At 51.8% G+C, this 22,256-nt stretch overlaps 2 protein-coding genes across 4 annotated transcripts in view; both read left to right on the forward strand.

Annotated features, from left to right (window-relative positions):
- CFAP251 (cilia and flagella associated protein 251) overlaps positions 1–3,199 on the forward strand; it is a 67,063-nt gene extending 63,864 nt beyond the window's left edge. For both annotated transcript variants that reach the window (XM_061169406.1, XM_061169407.1), the window contains exons 20-22: positions 349–577; positions 1,696–1,797; positions 2,986–3,199. In XM_061169406.1, the coding sequence (XP_061025389.1) occupies positions 349–577; positions 1,696–1,797; positions 2,986–3,122 (468 nt within the window). In that variant the 3' untranslated portion in view covers positions 3,123–3,199. The remainder of the gene's footprint in view (positions 1–348; positions 578–1,695; positions 1,798–2,985) is intronic.
- A 12,589-nt stretch (positions 3,200–15,788) lies between these two features.
- Positions 15,789–22,256, forward strand: part of BCL7A (BAF chromatin remodeling complex subunit BCL7A) — a 29,554-nt gene continuing 23,086 nt past the window's right edge. Inside the window, exons 1-2 of one of the 2 annotated variants that reach the window (XM_061169820.1) lie at positions 15,789–16,147; positions 16,561–16,656. In XM_061169820.1, coding sequence (XP_061025803.1) covers positions 16,565–16,656 — 92 coding nt within the window. In that variant the 5' untranslated portion in view covers positions 15,789–16,147; positions 16,561–16,564. Of the gene's footprint in view, positions 16,148–16,458; positions 16,657–22,256 lie in introns of those variants that run through there. The other variant, XM_061169821.1, reaches the window with a different exon arrangement.

The following is a 22,256-nucleotide window of genomic DNA, read 5'->3' on the forward strand; positions in this document are numbered from 1 at the left end:
TGTATCCCTCCAACCACTGCCTCGGCCATCACATGTCCATCTTGACCCTGAGTGTCTCTTTCCTCTCTTTATGAGGACACCGGTCATATTGTATGAAAGGCCCATCCTCCTCCAGTACAACCTCATCTTAACTAATGACATCTGCCATGAGGGAGTGAGGGACTGGGGGTTAGGACTTCAACCTATCTTTCTTTGCGGGGTGGCGGGATACAGTCAACTCATAACAGACATGTTCTAAGCTAATGGCGAACATTTGTCTGTTACTCTCCAATTCTTAGAAGTCTATCAAAGTGTCTTTTCTGCTTACCATGGTCTTTTTTTTTTTTTTTTCCTAAACCTCTTTCCTAGATTGAAGATATGTTTAACGAAATCAGATTTAGTGAGTATGTAGACACTGGAAAACTAATTGACAAAATCAACCTACCGGATTTCTTCAAAGTTTACCTTAATCACAGGCCACCCTTCGGTAACACCATGAGTGGCATCCAGCGGAGCTTTGACATTCTTGGTTTTACCAATTCAAAGGGAAAGAAAGCTATTCGAAGAGAGGATTTTCTGAAACTGCTTCAAACCAAAGGTAAATACCTAAATAGGTATATCTCGTAACACCCTTGAGCCATTCCCACTGGAGAGAACTGAGCTGGGAGACAGACCACCCCCCCACCCCCACCCCGGCATCTCTGATTTGACTGGACTTCAGCCGCGAGGATGCCGCTTACTGACCCACGTGGCTGGCAAACACGGGGTAAAGGGAAGGATGCCAGGAACCAGAAAGATGCAGTTTATGTTCCAGCTTCCTGGAACTGCAAGATTCAGGGCCCTCACTCGTAAAGCAGGAATACAAGTGCCAGCCATCAACCTCACAGAGCTACTACGAGATTGGGTTGCATTTGTGAAATCAAACCACACCAAAGTAAAACTTTTCATTTTTACCTATTCTTTTCCTCATCGTATTTTTTTTTTAAATACATTTATTTATTTATTTTTGGCTGCGTTGGGTCTTTGTTGCTGTGCACGGGCTTTCTCTAGTTGCGGCAAGCGGGGGCTACTCTTTATTGCGGTGCGCGGGCTTCTCTCTTCGTTGCAGTGCACAGACTTCTTATTGCGGTGGCTTCTCTTGTTGAGGAGCACGGGCTCTAGGTGTGTGGGCTTCTGTAGTTGTGGCACGCGGGCTCAGTAGTTGTGGCTTATGGCCTCTAGAGCGCAGGCTCAGTAGTTGTGGCGCACGGGCTTAGTTGCTCCGCAGCATGTGGGATCTTCCCGGATCAGGGCTCAAACCCGTGTCCCCTGCATTGGCAGGCGGATTCTTAACCACTGCACCACCAGGGAAGTCCTTCCTCATCGTTTTATGTGAGGAAGTCAAGTAGCCCTTTTCTCTGGGCGATCATTTCATCTTAGCCAAACTGGTGCTTCTAATGTGAGGGAATTAGAAATGAAGCTAAGCACAGTCTTTGTCAGAATGCTGTCTTCTTTCTCTGCACAAGCCCCAACACAGTCCCCTGGGTTGGAGTCCCATTTGTAGCGCCATATAAGGAAGTCTATGTGACAGTAACATGGGACTCCCTAGATTGTTTTTGTGTCTCAAGAAAACAGTGGAATCATTCTCTTGAAGACCTCAGAATGATGATGCTAAACTCTGACGTGAGGCTCAGTCCCACGAGCTGAACAGCCTCCTTTTCCCTTTGTGATGCCCAGGTGAGCACATGACAGAAGAGGAGATGTCTGACTGCTTCGCTACACTGTTCGGACTGAATCCTGAGGGCTGGAAATCCGAGCCCGCAGCCTCTTCTGTTAAAGGTACTACAGTGGGCTCTGTCTGGACACGTAGCTGAGGTGCACTAATTTGTTGGCGACTTAAGTGCATTTATGTCTTCTAACTGGTGCAAGCCACTCTCCTTCATACCATGCACACAACAAAGCAAGTCTGTTGGGAACCCAATATGAATAAGTTATAAAAAGACCAGGGAATGGTGGTCATGTCTAAGAGATGAAAGCTTTTGTTCTTGTGCTCCGTCCTTCCTTTGTGTCTCCCAGCCTTGTTTCTTCCCTTTAGTCCCCCGATCCAGTCCTCATCTTTCCAGCTTGGGTAGGCGAATCCTGGCCACTAGTAGAGGATACAGTTCGGAAGCTGTTTCAGAAGAGGTATTGTCAGGAGAGCCTTGGATGAGGAGAGGGCAGGGACTCGGCAGGGAGGCACAAGCCCGACTTCAAGCTGCCAGAGCTTGAACATCTTTAAAGATCATCCTGGGACTTCCCTGGCAGTCCAGTGGTTAGGACTTTGCGCTTCCACTGCAGGGGGCGTGGGTTCGATCCCTGGTCGGGGAACTAAGATCCCGCATGCTGTGCAGTGTGGCCAAAAAAAAAAAAATCCTCCTCTCCTTTCCTGTCTGAGGATTTCCCACCTCCTTCTTTTAGCTCACTGACCCCCTTGTGCTGGAACGTGTCTGTGGACAACCCCGAGTGAGGCCCTGCTGCCCCCATGGGGTCGGGAGCAAAGACTCCTCACCAGGCTTCCTTCTCCCTCTCCTTCTGTTGTCTGTTCCCAATTTCAAATTGAACAGAGTTCCTAACACAGACAGTTCTAGACTCCAGGATCTGATTGGTCATTTCCAACCTGCAAGCTCCTCTACGCCATTCCTTGTGTACCTGGGATCTCAGAATGTAACTTTCCCAATTGTTTTATATACACACACATGTATACAGTGTTCCTAAGTGTCTCAAAACAGTAAAATCAATGATGCCTTGTAGTTGAGGCTTTCCAATGAAGTGTGCAGAGATTTGGGTAACAGTGCTCCAAACCCAAACCACAAAGGAGGGATTTTAACCAGTTTCCACCCAAGAGTTTTCATGGAATCAGAGCCAAATCCCAGCACAAAGCTCCTCTCACTTTTGTTTAGTATCATTTCCTCATATTTTTGGAAAATGCTTCTGAGTTAGAAACCTAATTGTTATGAAGGCATTTGCTTTCTTTTCTTGTTTGGTTAGGTTCAGAAATTTGCTTTGAAGAAGAACTTCCAGACGAAATCACTGCAGAAATATTCACGACTCAAATTCTTGGCCTAACCATTTCCCAAGATTCTGGACAAGATCCTACGGTCAGTGAAGTTGAAAGGAGTGCCTGAAGCACGAAGGACTTTGTGTGTGTTTTTTCCAAGAGGCACTGCTTTTCCCGCATTTCCCTACCCCAACTCTAATCTTCAGAACGTTTAGACATTAAAAGCAAATTTCTGTTAAGCAATGGAATTCACAAAGTTGGACATTCCACTGTTTCTGAAATAGAAAAGTGGGTGGAGGCAAGAAAAACACTGGCAGCTGGATGGAAAGGGTGGCTGGAGACCCCGGCCGCCATTCTCATGCCTAATCCACGGCAGTGCTGCCTGGAGGGGGTTTGGACAGGGCGAGAAGGTGGCGTGGTCCCCGGGGGCAGAGGGGGCCTCAGCCAGCAGCAGGCCTTCCTCGTGGCAAGTGTGGCCTTATTTCTATCCCCTCAAGCGGCACCTGGACCCTTAGCCTAATGTGGCCTGATATGGATCATCCCAGCCTGCTCTTAGGCTGGGGGGGGGGGGCGTTGGGTGCTCTGGGCTCCCGAGAGCCCCGGCTTGTGGCTTCTTATCAGCAAAACCCCTGAGCAGTTGTGTGCGGCCGTTATGAAGAGCATCACTGGCCATGCTTAACGGCGGTGGCACCTGCCAGAGAGAATGCAGAAGAGCAGCCCCGGAGCCCCGTGTGTACTGCAGCTGGACCAGAAACCGCCGGCCGGCCTCCCCGGTGCAGAGCTCAGCGGACGGGTGCCGCCCCCTCACACGGCGCACGCGCCGCACAGGCCCGTGTGGTTGATCCGCAGCCTTGAACTGCGCTGGGCTGCAAACGCATAGCAGGCAAAAGCGGTTCCCCGGCTCGGGATGTGGAGGGAACGTGACTAAGGCTTCAGCAGCATTCTGACCTTGAAGATAGGGAGCCCTCGTCATATAAACAGATGGAAGTTATGGTCTGATTTTAAGAGTTTTGTCCTCAGTTATGAGGTCTCACTCAGGCAAATGGGCCAAAGGTTATTCTCCACACGTGCTTAGTCCGACACACCCGCCCGCCACTACCAGCTCCTTCCCCGGGGAAACCAGCCTTTGAGATGATGTTTCTGACCCCCGGAGCAGGGGTCCGTGTGAGGGAAACAGAACGGCCGCCGTGCCCTCCTCCAGGCCCGGAGCCCCCTGCGTGGCGGCCATTTGGAAACCTGGCTCTGTGGGTCCTTGGGACAGCCCGGAACACAGAACGGAGCCGGATCCCCGACCCAGGCTGTGTCACCGCAGCCTTGGGACAGCCGGCGCCCGCTCGTCACGCTGTATACCTCCAGCGCTTTGCAACCTGGTTTACATTTGGTTCTTTTTGAAAAACACAAAAAGAAAAACAAGCTTTGTGAATCAACTTTGCAGCTGCTAAGGGCTTAGGAGAGACAGACTACCAAGCCAGTTACAAAGTTCCCGGGGACATTTTAGGGAACAGAAAACTCTCAAGTGACTTGTTCTCTTCAAAAAATAACTCAGAATTGGATGCATTCTGGACACCCACCAGGGGCTTCTTTCATCAGGTCCGGCTCCCTCTTTTTGGTTCTTGTTGACGACATATATTGGAGTCATTGTCTGGAGCAGAACCGGCCCGTGACCAGTTGGACCCGCGGTGGCGGGGCTGGGGAGCGGGAACCGCCATCAGGCCCGGGCTGAGCCGCTCCCTCTGCGCTGAGTCGGTCCGGGGAGGGGGAGGGTCAGGGCGGCCGCTCACCGGGAAGGCCCAAATAGCAGGGGACAGCAGCATCCATGTCAGCGGCGTTCCCACCCTGCTCCCAGCCCAGCCAGGCCACGGGCGCCCCTCCTCACCCTTTCTGCTGGTGCTTTTCTTGGGGTATCTCTCAGCCTGTCCGACCAGGGTGAAGAGCAGCTTATGTGCACCTTCCAGCCCCGGTGGGGCGTCTTCACCTGCTGGCCACACAAGCGGTGGAGAGGCTGGGCCCCAGCACCCGGGTCCAGGGGAGGAGGAGGAGGGCTGCCTTCCTGCCAAGAGAGCAGAGAGCTCAGACTCTCCCAGCCATGTGGGTAGCAGAGCAGCGACACCAGAAATGGAGAGAGCAGAGACCGAAGACGGTCTCGCTGGGCTTGTACATCAGACGTAGGGACGAGACGCTGGACACCAAAAAGCACCATGTGATGTTCTTTTGAAAAAACAATACTGTTTCAGATGGGGCCTCTGGCTACCGACCTCTGCATCCTGGCCTGTTGCTTCCAGAGTTCAGGAGCCCGTGGAAAAGCCATGGTCGTCCAGGAACCACCCAAAGCCTCCCCCGCCCTCGACTCTCTCCTCCAGACACCCAGGGCCCTCCTGGGCAGGACGAGTGTCTTGTTTGCACAGCACCAGCCCACGGGCCGGGCCGGCCTGGGCTTGCGTCCTGCCTCTGCCATTTAGCAGCACCCTGTGTGCCCTTGGGTGTGGCTAATCTCTTAAACCTCAGTTTCCCCGTGGAACAACTCCTGGGGTGGTGGTGAGGATTAAAAGAGATATTGCAAATAAAAGTGTTCCTGGCATAACGTAGTGCTCAAAGTAGGACAGCAGCTATTATCACTGCAGGCAGAAACTGTGCCTGAGACTGGGGAAGACGTTTGATGAGAATTAATCTCTCCCGACTCCAGGGTTTTAGCATCTGTTAACACTTGCTCAAATAGGGGTCTCTGCAAGCTTTGACAAAGGACCCTTGATAAATATTTGTGGAACGACTGAATGAATGAACGTGAAGCTTCAGTGCTCTTTTAATAGCTGACTTAGCTTTTGAATCAAAGTGAATCCGGCCCCCACAGGCCGTCGCCTCAGGGTCAGCAGACTCTCTGGAAAGGGCCAGAGGGTAAACAGTGGGGATCTGTGGGCCGAGTGGGCTGTTGGATGCCTCACCTCGGCCGCTGGAGCACAAACGCAGCCACACAGACTCTGGTCCAGAAAAGAACGAACGTGGCCCCATTCCGATCAAACTTTATTTGTGGACGCTGAAACTAATTTGGATTTCGTGAGAATTTCCACATACCGTGAAATCTTCTTCTTCTGAGATTTTTTTCAACCACTCAAAAATGTGAAAACCATTCTTAGCTTGCGGACCACACAGACACGGCAGCCCGGATCTGTCCTGCAGGTTGAAGTTTGCTCCACCTCCTAGGCCAGGATGACTCTTTCCAACAGATTTTTACAAATACGACGAATGTGTAAAACACCTGACTAGTACTCTTCAAAAAAGCCCAGGTCATGACAAACAAGAAAAGACTGAGAAACTGTCCCAGGTCAGAGGAGACTAAGGGGACACAATGACTAAATGTAAAGCAGGATCCTTGGTTTCTGGAACGGAAAAAGGACATCAGGAAGAACCCGGTGAAACCCAGAGGAAGTCTGTGGTTCAATTGATAGCATTGGGCCAAACTTAATTTCTTAGTTTCGATCAATGTATCTTTGTTGCCTAAAAGTGAACACGAGAGAAGCTGGGCGAAGGGTCTGTGTTAACTCTCCATACTACCTTTGCAAATCTAAAATATTTCAAAATCAAAGCTATGTTTAAAAATGAGGGAATTCTCTGGCAGTCCAGTGGTTAAGACTCTGTGCTTTCACTGCCGGGGCCCGGATTTGATCCCTGGTCCGGAAACTAGGATCCCGCATGCCTCACAGAGCGGCCAAAAAAAAAAAAAAAAAAAATCCTGTACCACCTTTGTGCCTCAGCCACCCCTGAATTGTTTCCACGAGCTGCCCTGTGCCCCACAGCTCTCAAGCCAATGCTCCTGAAGCCAGTCCGGGCCCCTGCTCCTGGGTTACCTCATGTGCCAACTGTCCTCTGTGAACCCGATGTGCTTCACGACAGTGCAGCCAAAAAGGGGCGTTTTTTGTTTTTTTTTGTTTTTTTCAAAAAGATCTGTGTCCTAAAGCCATGGCTGCCCTAGACCCTGGTGTTTTTGGCCTGACCGTGTTCTTGAGAGATCTGGATGACAGAGGTTCCCCTGCAGGCAGTGGCTCAAATCTGACTGTAATAAATAGACACACGACACTGGGACTCAACCGTAAGTTGCCACCCTATTCATATGTCATATAACATCCTCTGCTAGCTTAGCTTAAAGGAATATCACACACACACACACACACAGAGGCACACAACCCGAGTTGATGCAACATTCTTCCAGGGCAGTGCAATGCTGAGTGTAGGGACCAAGCTCGTGGGACAGTAAACCCGTCGTGGGGTTCTTTACCGTGTTTCCTGAGCTGCTGATGCCCGAGGCAGGCCTCTCGCCCCCACCGATAACCATGGGTATTTATCAGTGCCCAGGCGAGAGGCGTCGGGCCCCGAAGATCACTCTCCACTGTTGGCACCCCTGCCTTTTTCTCCATAGTTCGAAATCACCAGCTGTGAGTGGGGAAGTTCAATACCAAGGTCGCCCCCATGGAAGGGAATGAGCCATTGTGTTCGGCCCTGCACCCCGTCTTGTTCTCTCCTTTTTTGTTGATGGGAAGTCAGAAAACACTTCAATGTAAACATAGTATTTATTTTTTTAGATCTTAGTCTTTAAAGCTAGTGGGGTTTTTCCTTTGGGCGGGGGCGAGTTTAGTTCCAACCACCACTACAAGCTCTTTGCCAGCACTTCAGACAACACAGACGCGTGTGCTGTGAAGGATAGTCCCCACAGCGTGTCTGTCCTGGCGGAGGGAGCAGTGGGCGGTATTGTGACCCTGGGTCTGCTGCAGAGAGAGCGCATCAGGTGTAGGCGCTGTCTAAAGTGCTGGCCGCCACCCAGCTTCTCCTCCGTGTGCATCTGATTGCTTCGGAGATGGACTTCATCCATCCATTCATTCACGAATTCAGCAAAGAGTGAGTGTTTGCCAGCACTGTGGTAGGGCTGGGGGTACAGTGGTGGACAAGACGGGCATGGCCCTTGTCTTCGGGGATCTCTCGTTAAACAAACACATAACTATGTCGTTGCAAACTGCGGTCATAGAGGACGAGCCAGGGGCCTATGAGATAGAATATCATGAGGGAAATGTGCTTTAGTTAAGTGATCAGGGCCGGTCTCTCCAAAGATGAGGCTTGTAAGTTAAGAGACAGTCATGGATAGAGTGGGGAGAACCTTCCAGACCGAGGGGACAGTGCCACCAAGGCCAGAAGCATTCAGTGAACCAGAGGTTTGTGTGGTCAGACCCTAGAGAGGGATGTAGGCTCAAGGTGAGGTCCTCAGGAGTCTAGAACGATCTCTGGCATTCCTTCAGCACTGCCGTTGCACGGTGCTTCCTCACAAGTCTGAACAGGAATGTTTTCACGTGGGCAATGGGCAGGAGGAATGGAGGGAGGCCAAGTCTTCAAGAAGATGATCTGGCCTTTCTCATTCCTTCACTTTCAAAGAGTCTTGATATGGGACTTCCCTGGTGGCGCAGTGGTTAAGAATCCACCTGCCAATGCAGGGGACACGGGTTCGAGCCCTGGTCTGGGATGATCCCACATGCCGCAGAGCAACTAAGCCCGTGCGCCACAACTACTGAGCCTGCGCTCTAGAGCCTGCGAGCCACAACTACTGAGCCCATGTGCCACAACTACTGAAGCCCGCGTGCCTAGAGCCCGTGCTCCGCAACAAGAGAAGCCACCGCAATGAGAAGTCCGCGCACCACAGCAAAGAGCAGCCCCTGCTCTCCACAACTAGAGAAAGCCCGTGTGCAGCAACAAAGACCCAACGCAGCCAAAAATAAATACATAAATAAAATTTTAAAAAAATTTAATTACAAAACCTTGGAGAAGCTTTTAAAAACAAAACAAAACAAAGAGTCTTGATATGGGGTATGCTGCCGCTCAGAGGATCCCAGGAAAGTCCATAGATAAGTCTTGTGAGGAGCCAGCCCTGAAGCTGGTGTGTTCTCTCATGTGACGCTGGACAAAGGTGGTGAAGCTCACCATGGGTTTCAGCCCCATAAACCTTAAACCCTGAGTAGGCATCAATACATCCTTCTTAGTTTTCCAGGGATTTCAACATTTTAAAAAGATGTAACCACAATTTTCTCCGTGATCTTGTTGTCCCTTTGTGCACAACCATGTTTAACTGCACAGTCCCCTGAGTCGCTGGCGGTATCCCAAAGGCAGCCAGGTGTACAGCGAAGCTTCAGCAGAGCTCGCCACTTACCCTTCGTCAGTGTGCTGTCAGTCACCTCTGCCTTTCCCTAGGATAGATGAGAGAATAGCAGCAACTTGTGCCAGATCCTCTAATAGTGACCTCAGTTGAACTGTGTGTGCCCTGGTGCTAAGGCCTAAGATAAAATGTGGCGGGAAGCATGTTTCTTTCCCTTTAGAAGGTTATATTGTAGCGAGGGAAACAGACATGTCAATAATAATACAGTATTTTGTGATATGACATAGGGGCGTCCAGAGCAGATGGGGTGGGAAGGAGGAGGCGATCAGGGCAGGTGGAGGAGAAATTACATAAATGAGGCACTCTAAGCCCATCTGAGCAGTGCCTGGGGGCAGTGGCAGGAGAGCAACCCAGAGAAGATAGTGATCACATTATGAATGGCCTTGTGTGCTGAATCAAGGAGGTTAGACTTGATATTAAAGGAAAGGGGGAGAAGTGGATCAAACTTGGATCTCAGAGGTGTAGGGCTGGGTGATGGGCAAGAGGGGTTGGCTGGGGAAAGGGCCCACAGCGAGGAGATTATTATAGTAGTTTGGGGAGAAGTGAAAGATTGCAACAAGAGAAAAGGCATTCAGGAAGGATAAGTATACAGACTAAGAGGCAGCTTAAATAGGGTATCAACCATGATCTTTGGTTTGGAGTAATAGAAATTGGCTCTGGTTAGCTTCAGTGGAAAGGGACTTTATGTGAAGGCTATCAGGTAACTCATAGGCTCAATGGAGCGACTGAATAAGCAAGCTCTGAAAATGACCAGGAACCAATGGCAGCCAGGATGCCAATGGCGCTGCCACCACTGGGAGCTCAGTGCCTCCAATACTTAGGCTCTCCAATGACCACTTCTGCTGGAAGTCATTTCTCCACTGCCCCTACATACCCTCAAACATCAAAGTCAAAATCAAAACCACAATGAGATACCCCTTCACCGCCACAAGACTAATATGAAAAAGACAGACAATAACAAGTGTGGGTGAGGATGTGGAGAAATTGGAACCCTCATACATTGCTGGTGGGAATGTAAAACGGCGCAGCTGCTTTGGAAAACAGTCTGGCAGTTTTTCAACATGTTAAATACAGAGTCACCATATGACCCAGCAATTCCCCTGCTGGGTATGTAGCCAAGAGAAATGAAAATATACATCTGCACAAAAACCTGTATACTTATCATCATAGCAACGTTATTCATAATAGCCAAAAAATGGAAACAACCCAATGTCCATCAATGAATGAATGGACGAACAAAATGTGGTAAATCCATGTAATGGAATATCATTCAGCCATAAAAAGAATGAAGTATTAATACATGGGATGAACCTTGAAAATATGCTAAATAAAAGAAGCTAGGCACAAAGGACACATATTGTATGATTTCATTTATGTGAAATGTCCAGAATAGGCAAATCCATCGAAACAGGAAAAAGACTCTTGGTTGCCTAAGGCTGGGGGGAGAAAGAATGACAGCAAATGGGTAGAGGGTTTCTTTTTCGTATGACAAAAATGTTCTAAAATTGATTGTGGTGATGGTTTCACAACTCTGCGACTATACTAAAAAACACCTTAAAAGGGTGAATTTGGGGACTTACCTGGCAGTCCAGTGGTTGGGACTTCGCCTTCCAATGCAGGAGGTGTGGGTTCAGTCCCTGGTTGGGGAGCTGGGATCCCACATACCTTGGGGCCAAAAAAAAAGGCCAAGACATAAAACAGAAGCAGTATTGTGGCGGGTTCAGTGGAGATGTTAGAAATGGTCCACATCAAAAAAAAAAAGAACAACCAAAAAAAGGGTGAATTTTATGGTATGTTAATTATATCTCAATAAAGCTATTATTTAAAAATAATCAACTGGCAACCCAATTAAAAAAATGGGCAGAAGACCTGAATAGACATTTTTCTAAAGAAGACGTACAGGTGGCCAACAGGCACATGAAAAGATGCTCAACATCGCTAATCATCAGGGAAATGCAAATCAAAACCACAAAGAGATATCACCTCACATCTGTCAGAATGGCTATCATCAAAAAGACCACAAATAACAAATGTTGGCGAGGATGTGGAGAAAAAGGAACCAGTCACTATGTTATATTCCTCAAACATATTATACTGTAAATCAACTATACCTCAATAAAAAAGAAAATCAACCTACTAGACCATCCACCTGGGTAAGGTTGGGACCCATGCCCAGGACCTAACTCCCTGGGAAAAAGAGGGACAAGCCCCCTCTAGCTTCTGTAGTGGGGGGCAGCCTCCACCCACAAAGGCTCACCCAGAACTAGGAAGGGTATTCAGATGCTGGGCGGCCAAAATGACTGCACACGTGGGAGCAAGAGAAGACATTCGGGCAGCCTTCTGGATTCCTGACCTAAGAGCTCACCAAGCACGTTGGTAGATGCATTCCAACTCTGCTCCAGGTCACTGGGTCATGACCGGACTTCTGTGTTTAATCATTCATTGTTGGAAGAGCCTGCGTTACACCGTCTCACCGCTGAACACATCTGTCTCTTGAAGCACTTTATATCTACTATCTCTTTGCTTCTATATGGCCTCAAGTGGCCCAACTTTTAGGCAAGCCAGTGGCTGCATGGATGGATATACAACTTGCCAGTCTATTAGTATATGAGCTGGTGACCATTTTTAGAGCTGTAATTATAGGCAAGAAAAAGTAGGCAGAGAAGCAAATTGGAGTATTTGATTTATCAAAGAAAATTTTTTTAATGGCTCCCCAGTCTATCTGAAATTCATCATCAGGCACACATTATGGGGGAGACCTTCCCTACGATAATTTGGGACCCTGTTGGGCTCCACCAGTGGCGTGCTGGTAAATATTTACCCGTCCTCTCTGGGTGGGGGAGGGACAGGAGTGTCCTGAGAGCACTCCCACAGGGCTGATTTGCAACTGTCCACATCCTGATGACTGTGGAGTGGGGAGCATCGGTCCAGAGACACAGTCAGGAGAGCAGGGCTCTGGCCAGAACTCTGCTAACTGGCTGTGTGACTGGATGGTAGCGTCCCTTTTTTAAAAAAAATATTTTATTTATTTATTTAGGCTGCACTGGGTCTTAGTTGCAGCACGTGGTATCTTCGTTGCGGCATGCAGCATCTTTGTTGCGGCATGCGGACTTCTTAGTTGCGGCATGCATGCGGGATCTAGTTCCCTGAACAGGGATTGAACCCGGGCCCCCTGCACTGGGGGCGCAGAGTCTTACCCACTGGACCACCAGGGAAGTCCCAGTAGCATCCTCTTCTGTGAAAGGAGGGAGGCTTCAGCCTCCGCAGCTCATCCTTTCTGTTCCTGTCTCCGAGGAAGGGACTGTATTTCATTCTGTGGTTGGAGTGTTCCCTTCATAGTTTTCCCTCTTGGCTGGGCCTTGCTAACGACCTGCTCCCCAAACACCAAAGCACCTCTGTTTATGAAAACAGCGCTCGGTTGCAAGTTGCTAGGCGAGGACCAAGGTGCCCAGAAGCACCAGGGCCGGGCCTGCATTTTCCTCACAATCACCCATCTCCACCTCTGTTCCAGAGTTATTCTTCCCCTCCCCACACCTCCCACCCCATGGTGAATGAGCCTTCAACCCCGGAGGAGGAGGAGTGACGTAAGGGTTGAATTTACCAGCCTAGGGAGAGTAGTTTGACTTCAAACCCCAGTGTGGGGCATACTGATGCAAAGATCATCCAGGTCTGTTATTTAACAAATGCTTTCTGGTATCTAGCACTTACTGTGTGCCAAGCGCTGTTCTAAATTCTTGACAAATACTGTTTTGCTTTTTGTTATTGTTGTTGTTGTTTTTAATTGAAGTATAGTTGATTGACAATGTCGCATTAGTTTCAGGTGTACAGCAAAGTGATTCAGTTATACATATATATGTATTCTTTTTCAGATTCTTTTCCCTTATAGGTTATTACAAAATACTGAGTACAGCTCCCTGTGCAATACAGTAGGTACTTGTTGGTTATCTAGTTTATATATAGTAGTGTGTATATGTTAATCCCAAACTCCTAATTTATCCCTCCCCCCACTTTCCCTGACAAATACTGCTTTTAATTCACATAACTCTGTGAGGCAGGTCTTATTTTCATCCCCATTTTACAGATGAGGCACAGTTAGGTCAAGACACAAGCCATAACTAAGTAACTCCCCTCTGGAACCCCACGATCACTCTTTTAACGTGTCTAAGATAATCACAAACATTCAGAGAGAGCTTGACTTCCAGTCTCTGGTAACTAGTTATTCAGACTAACGCTCAAGCTGAAAGCAACTAAAAATGCTAGAACATACGCTAGAAAACATATTTTAAAAAATCCTAAAAGCCACCACATGCTGACAAGATAGTAAGGAATAGGCGAAACTGAAGGAAAAAGAGGACCCTGAAAGCTAGTCCAGCAAGGAAGCCACTTGAACCCTGTAGATATTTGCCAAGTCTGGCATATTTGAACTTCAGTGTGAATGGTTTTTTTGAGGCAAGAGGTCGGAAATCAAAGTCCAGGGTCCACACTGGGTGGGAGATGAGACCTTGCCCAGTGGTGTGCTGGTAAATGCTTATCACCAGCTCTTGGTGGGGTTGGGAAAGGGTCCTGATGTATTATAGCATTTGCCAATTTCCATAGTGTAAATGCTCCGCCATGGCTGATTTAGAACTATTGATAGGAGGTCACTGAACAGAGTTGGGAAGCGCAGGCTTGCCAGTCAGCTGCAGCACATCACTGACCCCACCCTGGATACAATAAGCAAATCAGTCTCACTCACTTAGGCGACCTATATCGGCATCACCTGGGGGTCCAGGGACCCATGAGCCCTGAACTTGGATGTTAGTCATCCTGCCCTCGCAGTGCCCTCAGGAGTCTGGCAGAGCAAATGTAAAGCAACTCGAGAGGAAGGTAACTCCATTCTAGGCCTCAAATTATCCCTATAAATAAATTTTAAAATACAATGTCCAGCAAGGTCAAGGAGAACCAGACAGATCACAAAGAAATAGGACACCATGAGTAAGAACCAGCAGAAACAGACTCTCAGATACTTCACATATCAGAATGATCAGACACAGACTATAAAACAAGTGTGCTTTGTTGAAAGAAAGAAGTGTAAAAATATCCGCAGGGGACAGGAAACTATAAAAAGTGCCATACTAGATTTATAAGGAACATTTGTAGAGAGCTTTATAGTTTAATCAGAGATCAAAAACACAAACACCTTCAGGGGCCATGTGGTAACACAAATGAGCACAGTGACTGGGTGACACGTTGGTGACCTAGTGAGCTTTATCTGAGGGGCACAGGGCTCCTCAGCTCCAGCTGATTGTTGCCATGTGGCACTTGGGGCCCAGTTTGCAGGTCTTCTGCTATCTCTAGAGAAGCTGGATATTTGGATTTCTTTTTATTGTGGCAAAATACACATAATGTAAAATTGACCACTGTAACAATCTTAAAGTGTACAATTCAGCGACAGAAAGCACATTCACAAAGTTGTCCAACCATCACCACTACCTACTTTCAGAACTTTTTTATCACCCCAAAAGGAAAACCTGTACCCATCTGAAGTCACTCCCCACTCCCCCCCTCCCCGCAGTCCCTCCGGTTTCCGTCTCTAGGGATTTGCCTAGTCTAGATAACTCATATAAGTGGAATCACACAATATGTGTCCTTTTGTGACTGGCTTCTTTTACTTAGGATGTTTTCAAAGTTCATCCAGGCTGTGGCGTGTATCAGTACTTTATTCCGTTTTAATGGCTGAATAATATTCCATTGTATAGATATGCCCATTTGTCCATTCATCATTCAATACTTGGATTTTTAAATATATCTTCCCATTTTTAATTCAAATATATGCTTTAAAAAGTTCTGTGTAACCTTAAGCATGTATCTGCTGGCCAGGTAAGTCAGAGGGCCAATGGTATGAGACCGCTTTTTTATGACCCACTGTTACATGTTTTCCTGTATAATCCTCACATCAGGAACTTGGGGTTTGGGATGGTAAAAGGACATGCATAGGAAAAGGCCTGCAGTGCAGCTTCCACTCCGTATCGCCAGAAGCTTTTCTCCCGCAAACCAAAACCTCAGGGGAAAGGGATTGGTTTTAGAATGAGCGGAAGACAAACATCTAGCTTATGGCTGTGTCCTTGAACTTCCCTGGGACTCAGTTTCCCTCCATGTAAAATGACTGATGTTGGGTTAGTTGATCTCCAAGGCACTGGGCTTGCTAACGGGGTCACTCTTTTTCCCCAGCATCCACCTGGGCACGAATTGGCTCTGGTCAAGATAGTTTAGCTGCAGCTGAACACAAGGTTGAGGCCCCTGGCTTATCCTGGTAATTGTAGATTCGTGCGGAGCTGTCCTAAGGCACCGCGGGGAAGAAACCAGCCCGGAAGTCCTCCTTGTCGCTGGCCAGTCCATTTTACCTGCCAGGGCCATTTGTGAGGTGGCAGCACCTGGGCTGAGCCTGGGACTTACATCAGGAGTGGCTTAAACTCAACTCGTGGTTCTCGAACAGAAACCCCAGCGTGGGCCCCCTCACTTTATTTATGGTGAGGGCAACTTATCACTAGGAGGAAAGGTCTGTTGAAATGCTGATAAATAATCATCAAGCTTTTCCTGCGCCGAAAGCTGTTTCATAAGCAAGGTCGAATGTCTCTAGTGGTCACCCCAGGCACCTTTCCTCCCAACCTCGTTTTCCAGAAGGACGAAGGATAGGGAAGCGACGTCCTAGCTCGCGTATTTAAACCGGGCAGAGGGTCAGCGGTCAGCACAGGTCCGCGTTTCTCAACATTTTCCAAGAGCACCTCGCGTCCCGAATCGGCGCCTTCAACTCGGAGAAGTCGGGAGCCCCACAGGAAACTTCCATTACTGCAGACGCTGCCACACACCCCGGGCAGCGGATGGGCTGCCGCGCTGGCTCCCCAGGAATGCGCTCCCTCCACGGCCGGCCGCCCCGCCGGCCCGCCCTCTCCCGGGGACCCCCCGGCACCTGCGGCCTCCGAGTAAGTGTCCGCGCGCACGTCCCCCGGCCCGCCTCCCCTCCGCGTGCCCGGAGCCGGGAGTCGCCGGGTGCCCCTCGCCGCCTCCCCGGGGAGCGGGGGGTCGCGGGCGCCTCCCCCGGGTGGACGGAGAGGCTCGCGGCGCTGCCCCGCGGCGGCAGCGGCGCCCGGAGGCCGCACTACCGGCGGCCGCGGCGGCGCTGCTCCCCCTGCTCGGTGCAGCTGCCGCCCGGCGCTTGCGCACTGGGCCCTGGGCGCGCGGCGGCACTAGGCTTTGTGTGTGTGTGTGTGTATGTGTGCGAGTGTGTGTGTGTGTCTGTGTGTGAGTGAGCGGGCGGGCGGGCGCGAGTGTGGCCGCCGCGGAGCGCGAGCAGGACCCGGCGGGCGCGCTCCCCCAGCCTCTCTCTCCCCGCCAGAACCATGTCGGGCAGGTCGGTTCGAGCCGAGACCAGGAGCCGGGCCAAAGATGATATCAAGAGGGTCATGGCGGCTATCGAGAAAGTGCGCAAATGGTAAGCGGAGGCGCCGGCTTGTTCTCTCGTTCGTTTGCAGGCTCGCGCCGCGGCCGCCTCGAACCCCGAGACCAGATACAAAAAGCCGGCGGGGCGCAGCGCCCCGGGCCGCCCGCGGGCCCGGGAGTTGGAGAGGGCGGGCGGCGCGCGAGCCGGGTCACCTGCGCGCGGCGGGGGCCGCGGCCGCTGCCCAGGTGCGCTCGCGCCTGTCGCCCACCTGGCGCGGCGGCGGCAGCCTGGAGGCGACGGGCGCCCCGGGCCGGGCGGTGGAGCGGCGAGCAGTCCCCGGCGCGGCGCTCGGCTCCCGGGAGGGGGGCTCGGGGCCGGCCCCAGAAGCCATTTCGTTTGTGCAAGTCACATGAAAGCGGCTTCCCGCGCGCCGGGGCCGCGATGCCGGCGGCAGAGGGGAGAGCGCGAGCTCCATTGTGCAGGCACCGAGCGGGCCGCAGCCGCCGTCTCCGTCTCCTACCCGCGCGCCCCGGGCGGCGCAGCGCCGGCCCCCGCGCCCTTGCCCGCGCCGGGCCTCCCTCTGTCCCTCCCTCCCTCCCTCCCCGGCCGGCTGGCTGGCTCGCTCGCTCGCTCCCCGCCTCCCAGGCCCGGCGCCCTCGAGTCTGCGGAGTTTGCAGAGCGCGAGCCGTTTAAATTTAGCGCTTTGGGCTGCCTGGAGCGAGGGCTCTTGGCGAGGAAGAAAGATGGGGGCGAGCGCGAGGAGGAAACGCCGGCGGCGGCCGCGGGGCCCGGGGCTCCGGGCACCCCCCTCCCGCCCCGCTGTGCCCAGACTCGGGCGCGGGGGTCCGGGCGAGCGAATGTTGGGGGCCAGACCCCGCTCCTGGGCCGCGTCTGCCTGTCCGAACCCGGCAGCTCGCGTTTGTTTTGCGGAGAGAGCCGTTGTTTTTGTTCTCTGCGCGGGGGGCGAGGGGCACTCGGTGTCGGCTGTGCGGTTTCTCCAGCTCACGTTAGATTCCGTCCGGCGTGGCCTGGTTGTAATTAATACGACTGAACGTTTCCCTGGCCTCGTCCGGGTCTGTCTCGGAATCGGCCCGAGGGCCAGGCCCGAGGCGCGAGCCGATCGCCAGGTTGGGGCGGACTTGTTGAAAACTCCCAGCTCCCGGATTTCAACTTTATTATTTTTTTCCCACGGCCTCACCAGGGTCAGGGAGGGAGAGGAGCCGCAGCGCCGTTCGAGTGTCAGCGCCCGCGGGCTCGTACTGACCCTTTATTTAAAGCCTGCAAACCCCGCAGGCCCCGTGGCGGGCTCTGTTTATGTTTAGGGGTGTCATTTCTTGAGTAACGCCTCGCCTCGGTCCCTCAAAACCACTGGGGGCGAGCCTCCAGTCTAGCCGTGTCACAAGTTAGCTGTCCTTTCTGAGTCAAACCCAACAAAAAAGGCAAGAGGAAAATCAATAAAGCCCACGTGCTCCCGGGCCTCCTATGGAAAGGGCTGTCTGCAGATGGCCGGATGCCCGGCCGAGGGCTGGGTTTGGCTCTAGTGGGACAAAGAATTTTCAGAACCGTGAGAAGGGAAGGTCTTCCAAAGTTGAGATCCAAGTCTTCCCTGCCGTGGGAGCTCCCCTGGTGCGCAGGGCGCCCAGTGCCCGGACTGGAGCCATTTAAAAATGGCAGAAACAGCTGCAGGCCAAAACGCACACCGGAAAACAAGCCCACCACCCCCTCTCCTGCGGGATTCCCAGAGGGAAGGCTGGAGTCGTCCCCTGCCTGAACGCCTGTGCAAAGAAAGAGCTGTTGTCTGGGCCTGAGTCCCTTCTGTCACCAGCCTGGAGGTGAGAAAGGGGTGGGGGCCAGCTGCCTTTCCGTGCCGCGGGAGGCTTGGCAGGGCCTTGCGCTGCAGGTTCCAGCCTGGAGGAGGCTCCTGCACCCTGACAGCTGCTCTGCTGGGAGGGCACATGGAGCTGTGTGGGGTTTTCCACCCTGCCGGCCCCAGAGCAGCCGGCCTGGTGGCCCTCAGTGCTGCTCAGCCCGCTGCCGGCCAGGCCTGTGTTTGGGGGGACGAGAGGAGAACGTGTCTCCCTCCCTTTTTTGTGTCTTGGGAAACTACGAGTCAAGTCCTCTAAAGACCTCAGGCTTTGGGATCTCATGGCTGGGCTTCCAGTGTGACCTTGGGCTGACCGCATAACTTCTCTAACCACGACAAGAGGCTCCTGTGCTACCTTCTCCCCTTCTGGAATAACATCATGTCTCGAAAAGCACTTATCCTGCACACAGGAGCAGTCATTAAATGCGGTCCTTACTGTGAGGTAGAAACTTGCATTTTGCTGATTTTTTTTTCTTCTTTCTTTTTCTTTTTCTCCTGCCCATTCTAAGTAAAAAAAGACTTCGCCTTGTTTCCTGGGTTTCCCCAGCCCTGAGAAGCCAAATCTCACCCTCGCTGTGCCTTCAGAATGCGTCTTCCAGTCAGCCCTTGTGGTTTGGGGTTGTTTATTAACTGTGTGGCCACCAACCGTGCATTTCACCACTGGCTGGGACACTGGGTTGCCAGATTTAGCAAATAAAATTATGGGACACCCAGTTAAATTTGAATTTCAGATAAACAAAGAAATAATATTTTTAAATACTTCTTTTTTTTCTTTTTTAGTGTAAGTATGTCCCATGCACTAATTGAGACATACTTATACTAAAAAAATTATTCGTCATTTATCTGAAATTCCAATTGAACTCTGCATCCTGTTTTGTTTTGTTTTGTTAAATCCAGAATGGAGGTGCCTAGCATACCACTTAGCCTGTAAGCCTAGGGTGGTATTTCTCCTCAGTCCCAGGGACCCCTAAAAATTCCCCCTTCTGCCAGCCCTACCCTTCCCCTGCCCTGGAAAAAGCCAGCAGCCGGCCGTGGCCACCCTGTCGGTAGCTGCCGGCCGTTTCTCCTCTCCTTTCTGTGTCCCAGCAAGGCAGCTTGGTGGAGTGAGAGGCAGCCAGAACACGAAGGAAGAACAAAATGGTGGGCTCCTTTTGGGGAAGCTGGGGCAGGGTTAGGAGGCCCGGTGTGGGCGGAGAAAAGCAGGGCAGGGGGAGTCCCTGGGCGGGAGGCAAAGGCTTGAGCCTCGAAGTAGGCTTAGGCCTGGGACCCCTGGATCCGTGGTCTGAAGGGTCCCTCGGTGGCTTGTGAAGACAGAGAGAGGCCTGTTCCCTGAGACTTCCCGCCCGTCTCTGGGGGCGGGGGGAGGTTTGACTGCGCCTAGACCCTCACCTTGGTACTTCCAGGGGCACCCTTCTACCAGGCACAGAGCAGGTCAAGCGGGCCTCGGCCTAGTTAGGATGAGGCCAGCTGTAGCCAGGCCTCCTATGGCATCAAGGACTAGCTCTGGGAAGCAGATCGGAAGTGAGGGGTTCGGAGCCCTCTTTGAGGGAGTCAGGTCACCCTGGCTGGCTAGCCCTTCCTTGGACCTGACCTTGGGGGAACATTAGAAATTGCCCTCGGCCTAGAGAATCTGGGGAGAGGGGTGCTCGTAGTTTACACAGGAGCCTGTGCTGGGGAGGAGCGTTTGGGTCTCTGTTCCTACAGCTGGGACCTCATTTGCTCCTTTTGTCCAGGAGCCCAAGCCTGGTGGGGAAGAGAGAGGCACTTAAGCCTGGCTGGTTACCAGGGGCCAGCGAGGCAGGAGGGCTCAGGCCGTGCCCAGGGCAGCTTCGTGGCAAGGTTGGGCTGCGGCCTGGTCGTTGTGGTGAATCCGAGCCCAGTGCCTACAGGTGGTGAGACTTGGGGGATCCGAGGGAGCCACAGGGCCCCATCTGGAGAGAGTCAGTGCTCCTCGGGGCATGTGGGCCCCTCGTGGCCAGAACGTGTTTTTGAGAGTGGCCAGGAATCTGGATTTTAATGTGGGGTCTGACTTCTTTTTTTTTTTAAGTCTGGCAATTGATTCAAATTTTTAAAAGTACCATGCAGGCCAGGCAAAACATGCCTGTTGGCCACTTGTTTGCCACTGCAGATGTAATTAAGTACAGCTTAATACCTTCCTTTGGGGTTGGGGGGCTGTGTGTTCTAGGGTGATGGGTTTGGAGGTGGTGTTGGGAACTCTCAGCTGCTCTCTGGAGTCCCTGTGTCATTTCCCGAGGCGCTGCCGGGCCGCTGGCTTGGTGACACAGCCGGTGCTCCCTGGTCGTGTCTCCGAAGTACCGAAGTACCGGCTACTCACTCAGTGACTCGCCCCTGAGCTCTGGGGCCTGTGTCTCCTTGGGTGGCTGCTGGCCGGATACCAGGCTGAGGTCGGGTTCTCAAGGCTCTTCCCTCTGTCCCATGGCCCCTCAATGCCCACACCTAGAAATGCAACGGGAGAACGGTTTCTAATCCCTGGGGTGAGTTGGGAACTCGGGCCAAGGGAGGCACCAGAACCTAGCTGTGTTCAGCTCAGAACCTGCAGGGCCTGTAACCTCTCTGGGAAGCACCTGCCACTTGACACATTCATCTTGGCTCAGGTGTGACCTGCGAAGCCCAGATCTGGCACACTTTCTGCCCTGAGAGGTGTCCTGTGTATTGCAAGTCAATTACTATTTTTTTTTTTTTTTTTTTTAACACAATCAAGCCTTGGATTTGCTGACCTAGTGGGGCCCGGACCAAGGAAGCCAGTTGAGGGGCTTGTGAGTAGTGAGTGCCTTTGGCCATTTGCGTGGGATTTGGGCGATTTGTGCTTCTTTGTCCAGCTTCTGTCACCGATGTGCTCTGTGGAGGCATTTCTTAGTTTTTCATGGGAGACAGAATAGCAGGGGTCAGAGCCCGAGTCCAGTCCTGGTTCTGCCGTTGACGAGCTGTGTGACCATGAGCTACTGGTATAACTTCTCTGGGCCTCCCATTTCCCCATCTATAAAGTGGGGTGACAGTAGTCTCCCTCTCATAGGCCTGCTGGCAGTTGTCGGGAGAGAGGGCATGTAAGTAAAGTGCTTGGCACGGAAGCCCTCAGCGCACAATGGCCATTATGATTGTTGCTTTGTCACCAAGGTTGTTTCTTGGAATGTCTCTGTCCCTTCCAGGCACCTGCTGATTATTCAGCATGGAGGTGGGGAAAGACTGGGGTTGTGGATCGTCCATCCTGCCTCTGAGAGGCTGGGGACAGGTGGTGGTGACTTACGTGCCTGACTTTATTTAATTCTCTCAGGGCTAAACGGGGCAGGGATGGGGCAGGGGAGGCTGCTCCAAAAAGCAGTGTGGCGTGGAGATTGGAACACTGGCTCTGGGGAGAATGACTCCACCTCCCCCTGCCTCAGTTTCTTTATCTGTCAAACAGGAAAAGTGACAGTTACTGCCACAAGAGGTTATGGGAAGATAGAGTGTGTACAGTGCTTAGAACACAGAAGGCACTAGAAATGGTCATAGTAGAATAAGGAAAAGCCAGGCCCTAGCTTCGGACTTTGGGACCTGAGCAGGCACAGTTTGGGGAGTGGAAGTGTCCGTGATTTGGGTCAGCTGGTTTTGAGTGTGCTTGGGCACCCGGAACCCCCAGTGGTGAAGGGGTGCCAGGTGGCGGTAACGTGTCCCACCAGCTTGGGAGGGCTACTTGCCCATGGAGGAGAGGACCCAAGGCCAAGGTCTTGGTGGGGAGGCTGGATGAGGCGCCCACAGCCACACGTAATTCTCAGCTCTGGTGGACCCC

The sequence above is a fragment of the Eubalaena glacialis genome, chromosome 15, assembly GCF_028564815.1.
Source record: "Eubalaena glacialis isolate mEubGla1 chromosome 15, mEubGla1.1.hap2.+ XY, whole genome shotgun sequence".
Lineage (NCBI taxonomy): Eukaryota > Metazoa > Chordata > Mammalia > Artiodactyla > Balaenidae > Eubalaena > Eubalaena glacialis.